The following is a 7500-nucleotide window of genomic DNA, read 5'->3' on the forward strand; positions in this document are numbered from 1 at the left end:
ACTTGCAGGGTTTAAAAAATCTTCTATGGAAAAAACCCATCTTTCATTTCACAAAAAAAAAGTCTCCTGTAGGTTGTTATGTGCATAAGGTGGAGGCTTAAGAGCAGCCACATTTGCAGATGAACTGCTTTTCCTCGCTTCTCCGAGACATGACATTTGTTCAGAAGATTAGCCAGGTTGTAATGTGTAGCATAATTGCACTGTGCGGATGTCCCAGAAGTGAAAACCTAATTGCTTGACAGGCCTATAACTTTGTGGTACTGCTCTCACCTTGTTAGGTCCTTTTCTGATGCGGTTCAAATGCAGGCTGGCCGCAGGTGTGCCTAATTTACCTCGCAACAGAACGTGTTGAGTTTAATTGCACAGTGGTTGTTAGGAAAAATTGGTGGGTGGAATATCAAGTGACTCACTGTATGTGGATGGCAGATGGGCGGCGAGAGGCATCAGAGCTAAGTGTATAGGTGAGGTGAGTTAATAAAAGATGTAAATTTTAGCTTAAAATAGTGGAGTCTTGTGGAAGGTAATACATTTTAATTAAGAGGGTAGCAGGCCCCATTCTAGCAGTGGGAAAAAATCAGTGCAAGGGGACATGGCAAAGAGTGCATTTTTCTCCCTATCAGTATTTTAGGAGCAGCTTAGCCTGCTTGGGAAGGCTGTTTTGCAAGGCTGTACTTATTAAAGAAGGCTAAAATTTCTGCTTGTAATACAAAATATAACAGGGAGAGCCAAACCTAGAAAGGCTTGAATTCTCATTCGTGTCTCAAAGTTTGAGATGAGACCAAGCAGAGCTCTGCTCCAGGTCCTGGCTTCTTGCTGTGCCACGGAGACCTCGTGGTTGGGGTGGCAGGGATGGGTTTGCAGTGCCCATAGTCCTTGGTGGTCACTGAGAGCAGCCACCAAGTCACTCATCTCCTCCTGGCACGGAGGAACACCCTGCCTGGGAATGTGGTTTTTAGCTTATGTTGTCTTCCTCTGAAAAGCTTGTCCTGATGCCACCTGTGCTCTGTGGGCTCTGAAAGCACAAAGTAAAGAGAGAAATAAAATATCTCAGCATCAAGGAATGTAGTGGAGCTGAAATGAGAGTGCTGTTTGTGTTCACTCCAGCCTAGCATCAATATTTAGCCCGGTGCTCAGAGCCATCCTAATAAACTTGATGATGTCTAATTTCACCAAGAGTGGGTCCTTTTCACCAAATAATGGAACAAATACCGGTTCCAGTTGATGTTTAGTGAAAGGGTGCTTAATGGCCCTTTTTCTTTGACAGGATGTGAGCTCTCTGTATAGAAACAATTCATCATGAACGCTTCACGCTAAAAACAATCCACGAGGAGCAATACTTAGCATTCCTAGTGCACAATTCATTGGAGAATTTCCGAGCAATTTACAAACATTAGCTCAATAAGCCTCACAACACCCATTTGAGATCAGGGAAAAAAAAAAAAAAGAAAAAAAGAAGAAGAAGATAAGATACTGCTCTTCATGTGGCACTAAGGAGCATTAGAGCTGGAGGCTGGTCCCAGCTCCTGGCTCCCCAGAACTGGGAGGTACTGTGTGGGCCTGGGCATCAGCTGGGCCTTGCACAGACTCACAGTCTGGGTGGTGGGAACTGTGCAACACCAAATAGAGGTGTGACAGAAAGGATGTTACCTTTGGAATAATAGAATCGTGGAATGGTTTGGCTTGGAAGGGACCTCGAAGATCATCCAGCTCCAACCCCTCTGCAATGGGCAGGGAACCTGGCCTATAATCAAATGATCTGAAGAGAATGAGTATCTCAAATAAAAACAACAACAACAACAAAAAAAAAAAACAAACAAAAAAAAAAACAAAAAAAAAAAAACCCCAAACTAATCCAAACCACTGAAAAAACTCAAAAACATAACAGATAAAATTAGGGGGAACTTGTGCCTTACATAGAGGCAGTTTCATGGAGTTGCTGATAATATCCCTGCAACAGCATCCAGAAAACCTGAACATCTGAGCTAGGGGATCATGTCATCCACCACAGAGATCCAGATCTTTTTCAGCTCGACAGCTGAAACCCCTTTACAGGTTTTGGGATAGGAAGTTTTAAAGAAATGTGCATTCAGCTGAACTGTCAGCATCGATTTATTTATGCAGTTTCAGTAAACCTGGTTGTTTCCCTGCTTGCCTCTCTGATATGAGAGATTGCTCCTTCAGCATTCGTGTCCTGGGGTAACATCAGGGTGCTGCTCAAGGTTTAATGGAGGAGGAAGAGCTGGGATTAAACGTTTTTGATTAGGGGATGTTCCCATAACGCTCCTGTATGACCCTCAAAGCTTCTCAGGATGTGGTGCAGCCACTGTTGTTCTTTCTGCTGGCCATGGCTGGGCCTTGTTGGGTGCTAAAGGAGGAAAGATGTTCCTGTCTTGCCTCCGGCCAGGAATGCTCTCGGCACATGGAAACTTCTGTGAGGTGTGTGCAGCAAGAATAGTCCCAGTCACTTATGAAGACAGACATGAGAGAATAAATCAAAGTTGTTCATATTCTGAACGTGGAAGCTCTGGCTGACCTCGCTGCCCAGCATGTGCAAAGTTGGGCAGCACAAGCTGCTGGACTGGAGCATCTGAGGAACTCTGGCTGAGGAGAAAATCCTGAGCTTTGCTTGTCATTAGTGGTCAGTCATTAGCCAGAAAACCTAATAAAGACATAGTTTTATTATGAAAGATGCAAACATGAGTGCATAAGCAAAAAAGATGATGTCAGGCTGCAATTGTCCTCCTGAGGATCCCGTGGTTTGCTTCACCTGCAGGGTGGAGACTTCCCAGAGCAGCTCGTTCCTGCGGTGCAGGAGGGCGGCACAAAGGAGTTTCCATCTTCCCAAGCTTCCCCCTTCCCTCTAAGTGCTTGCTGTGCTCCCCTGAGGCAGCGTGGCTGCAAAAACGGTTTATGGGGAGATGCCTGGATGATAAGGGTTAGTCCTAAATAATTGCTGGTTGCCGCTCAGCAGAAATAAGCTGGATTTCGATCCCTGGGTAGAGCGACTCCTCACAGCTGAAGGCTGGCAAAGGTTGAAGAGGTCGTAAGACAGGGCCTAATTTGCCATGTTCCTTCCCTTTCAAAAACAATGAGGGAGCCGGGGCCTTGCCGGTGGGCAGATCCTGCCTGGATCTCCCTGGAGTCAGCAGGAGTTGGATCGAGTCCCTTTGAATAGCTCGAGTTTCCAAACCGGAGGCAAAGCCAAGTGTTTTTCAGAAGATTGATCATTACCTTTGGAATTTTTCAACGTAGAGGTCATTACTGCTAATATAAGTTGTGAAAAAATGAAAAGTATTAAAAAAATAGAGACAAATTCTCATCTGGTGTAAGTCATTGCCTTTGAAGTCAATGAGTCATTGAAATCAACTTTCCCACACCGAGCTAAGGATATGGCCTGGAGTCAATACATTTGTAGTTGTTGAAAAATTAAAAATATAAATTTGCCTTTCCTTGGCAATAATGTTCTGTTTATGACAGAGATCTTATGCTTTAAAATAAGTTCATTAACGAATGGGAAAGTAATATTTCACTACCAGTATTCTTTTGGGTATAACTATTTATGATTAGATTTTATTAAACTTCTAAAAAATTGGATTTACATTTTGATGAATCTAATAGATTTCAATTTTGTATTTTTATAGATTCTTTCTAAAGTTTTTCCTCAAGTGCAATCAGAACTGTTTGAAGAATGCAGGCAACCCACGAGACATGCGAAGATTCCAGGTACAGATCCCTCTAAATGCATAAATGATGTATACAAGACTTGATCACATCTTCATCTTGAACTTATGAAAAAACACAGTCAGTGCTTCCAGTCAGTGTTGTTCCAGTGCTTAAAAAAATGCTGTCAGTATTTCATATTGCTCCCATTAATTTAAGTGCTGGTTCTGAAGTTCTGCAGGGGGCTGTAATGGATCAATGTTGGAGCAAGCGGATCTTCCCTTAAGAATTATTTCCCTGAATTCCTTCCTACTATCACTTTGTGTTGTAGTGTGCTCAGACCTGCAGAGGTTTTACGTATACTGAGTAGTTTGATCTTACTGTAAGGACACAGCTTTGGAGCACAGGGAAGCTTGAAACTCACACTTCTCTGGTTCACAACTTGTAGATCCAGCACTGGTGGCCCAACCCACAGATTTTTGTTTCAATGTTTAATACTTCACTTTCTCCTTACAGCTTTTGAGATATCCTGTGGTGAATCATAGCATTACAGAGAGGCAGCTGACGGGATGGACAAATGATTTCCTCTGTATCTGGGGTCATTCGAAAGGCTCGTTAGGAAATAACTGCCTTTTTTTTGTTTTTTTCCAAAATATTTCACAATGATTCATATTTGATTCCAGCAATAAAGTAGTATTGAGATGTTCAGGACTTTCTCAGTTTGGAGAAGAATTACTTGTGGTTAAACTTGATAGCAAAACATGTGACATCTGTTTTCATGCACAGCCAACCAACCGGGGAAGTCAGCACCCTTGAGCCAGCCAACAGAAAAGATCTGTAGCTGGGAAAAAAAAAAAATTCCTTCAAAACAATCGAGCCAGGCTTCCATTTTTCATGCATCTCAGCTTCACGTGGCATCGGTGGTATTGATCCATCTGAACAGAACAGAAGGTCAAACCTGGAATGAGTGGAAATGTCCTCTTTGTCTCACTGATGACTAAATGAAGCATCAGTCACGAGTGATCTTGTGGTCGACAATGGAGCCAGTAGGCACTAGAAAGACTTTCCTGGGTCTCTTTAGCTAATCTCCCTGCCTCTCAGAAGGTTTAACAGGACTTAACAGGATGTCAGATCTTGAACAGTATTTTTACCTGGTTTCCCTGCCTCAGCACCTTTGTGGAGGTGCACTGCAGGAGTGAGGCGATATAACAAAGCGTAGCACGTCGACTTTCTTTTGCTGAACTACAGTATTTTCCCTTGGTGGCTGACCTATATAGACATGACAGAACAAAAATAGTTGTCATTTTCATATACACCTTGCTCTGTCTCTTTAATACACCGTGTTCTAGGAACCAAACCCAGAAATCCTGGCTGGAAATCACGCTTGCATGTTTTGCAATATTTCTGGAAGTCTGGGAATCTCATTAAGAGTGAAAGAGGATAGCCCAGTGGCCTGGCAGCAGCTCTGCGGCCGAGCTGAGCGTGCAACCTCAGCACTCTCCAAAGTGGATGTTGACAGGAGGGAAGGTGTCCACTTCTGGGAGGAGAGAGCTGGGGAAGCAGAGCAGCCTGGCAGAGAACTGCCCCGGGGCTGTTCTAAAGGGTACCGCAGATGGCTGTCTCCAAGGAGGCAGGATACACAGAAAAGGTGCTGTGATAGCTGAGAGCTAATTATGGCTTGTGAATAAGAAACAGGATCAGAGGTGATCCAAAACATAGAAGCAGGCAAGAATTTTCTTCTGATGCCTTGGACCAGCTCTGTGCGGAGGAGGCTCTCTGCTGCCCTTCCATTTGTGTTCGTTAAGTGTTTTGGTTTAGAAGCTGGTGGGAGAACCTTGCAATCGTCTTTGTTATAACCAAAATTTAGATAAAAGGAAGGTGGACACTAAGATTTGTCCCGCCTTTGTCTGCCCTCACCAGCTGTGTTGATAAGATCTGACTTAGGCAGTGACTTTACGGACTCTACTCACCCCAAAGGAAAACCTGCAGTGGTGGCTTCCTTTAGACAACCTCGAACCACAGCGAAGGGCCCACGCTGGAGTATTTAAATAAGATGCAAATGTCAGTCTGGGATAGCAGTGATGCACCTACGAAGCCGTGCTCCACACAAACCCCGTGCAGCTCGCGGTTTCCTCCTGGGCTGGCGCTTCCGGGAGGAGTCCCACGGCTCCATTGTGGAGGTGTTGGCATCGGGAAGGTTGTGCCTTTTGCATATGTTCCTTTGCCATTTTCGACTGAGAAGCAGCTGGAAGCCAAAGGAGGCCCTATCCATCATCTCTTCTATGGCCGGACTCTGAACCTGGACACAAGAATAGGAGCCTTTCACTCAAAAATAAAGGAGGAAATTCCATTGACATACCAGGGTCAATCACCATCCAAATGAACTTGAGAAGGGATACTTTTCATGGATTGAAAACACTTTCACTATTCATATTCAACTCGGCCTTTTCAGATGCAAAAAAGTTCATTATCAGACATTAAATGTAATTGTAAAACTGACCTGGAGATCATTTACTGAAGAAAAAATGGGGAGTTACGACGGCTCTTGATTTATTAAGCTTTTTTTATTTGGAATCCTCACAACCCTTCATTTGAAGACAGTCTCAAGTGAACAAATTTTAATTAGATAAACTATCTAATCAATATATCAACAGATCAATCAAAACAGCAGCTTTTAAAATGAGTGGCTAGAGGGGTGTTTCTGAAACTAATGGCTAGAAGAATATTTCCCTGAATTGAATTCATTTGTTAGCATAATAGGAGATTAAACTCTAATTAGTGTAGCAGGTTCTGAAGAGAAACAATTGTGAGTTAAAAATCACCAGTGGTCGCCACGTAAACAAAGATGTATTCAGAGATGTCATTCACTCAGTTTAAACAGAAACAGAAAAGTGACGGGATGCTGTTTTGTCTTACGACACCTGATTCGGGGAAAACCTGCAGGATTTTTGAAATGTGGGGTTTTGTTTTCTCTTCCAGGTTGTTGTATCAACAACAGTCAATGTGGATGGCCACGTGCTGGCTGTCTCAGACAACATGTTTGTACACAACAATTCCAAACACGGGAGGCGGGCTCGCCGCCTTGACCCCTCAGAAGGTACGGCCCCTTCTTATCTGGAAAATGGTAGGCACACATTTACATGTCCTTTTTTTTTATTTGCAATGCTTTTTTTTATTTTATTATTTTTTTATTTCCCTTTTTTTTTTTTATTTTCACCATACTTTATGTTGAGACACCACTACATTTACTTTTACATCATTTCTTCTCTCATCCATCAAAGCACCCATTAAAAAAAGTCCATTAGTATTTCTCAGCCCTTGTCAACTACAACACGGACGCTTCTGAATCAGCTTCTGACTTCTTTCTTTATTTAATACTTACAGTTTTGCCGTCACAACCAATTTTTCATCTTTTCCTGTTTTATTTCTTCTCTTTTTTTTTTTATTTCAGTCTTGTTTTGCTTGCAGCTTTTTCTTGCTCTTTAATTTGACTTGATTTAATTTTGGCTTGTCATATTCCTTGATCCAGAGGTACAGTCTCAGGTTATGTATGCAAGTTTAAGTGGATGGTAAAAACATGACCGAATCCGTAAAGAATTTACTGTGAGGTCAATTTCCTGTGCCTGGGCCTTAGTGCAGATTATGGCAGGAGGGGGTTTGGATGAGAAAAACAGCATAAAATGTTTTTCTTCAGCCTGACTCAATGTGATTGACTTCTTGCCTGAACTGCAAAAAGAAGATAGGCTGAGATGAAGAGGAGAATGGAAAGTGTCTCTGAAAATCCAGAATTGTGAAATCCTATCTTTTTGGAGCCCATCAGCCCTGAATCACTCACACACA

General features: G+C 42.8%; 1 protein-coding gene across 3 annotated transcripts in view; it reads left to right on the forward strand.

The window, feature by feature from the left end:
* Positions 1 to 7500, forward strand: part of EBF3 (EBF transcription factor 3) — a 120966-nt gene that overhangs the window by 73927 nt on the left and 39539 nt on the right. For all 3 annotated transcript variants that reach the window (XM_077182752.1, XM_077182753.1, XM_054637047.2), the window contains exons 7-8: positions 3642 to 3723; positions 6640 to 6757. In XM_077182752.1, coding sequence (XP_077038867.1) covers positions 3642 to 3723; positions 6640 to 6757 — 200 coding nt within the window. The remainder of the gene's footprint in view (positions 1 to 3641; positions 3724 to 6639; positions 6758 to 7500) is intronic.

The sequence above is a fragment of the Agelaius phoeniceus genome, chromosome 9, assembly GCF_051311805.1.
Source record: "Agelaius phoeniceus isolate bAgePho1 chromosome 9, bAgePho1.hap1, whole genome shotgun sequence".
Lineage (NCBI taxonomy): Eukaryota > Metazoa > Chordata > Aves > Passeriformes > Icteridae > Agelaius > Agelaius phoeniceus.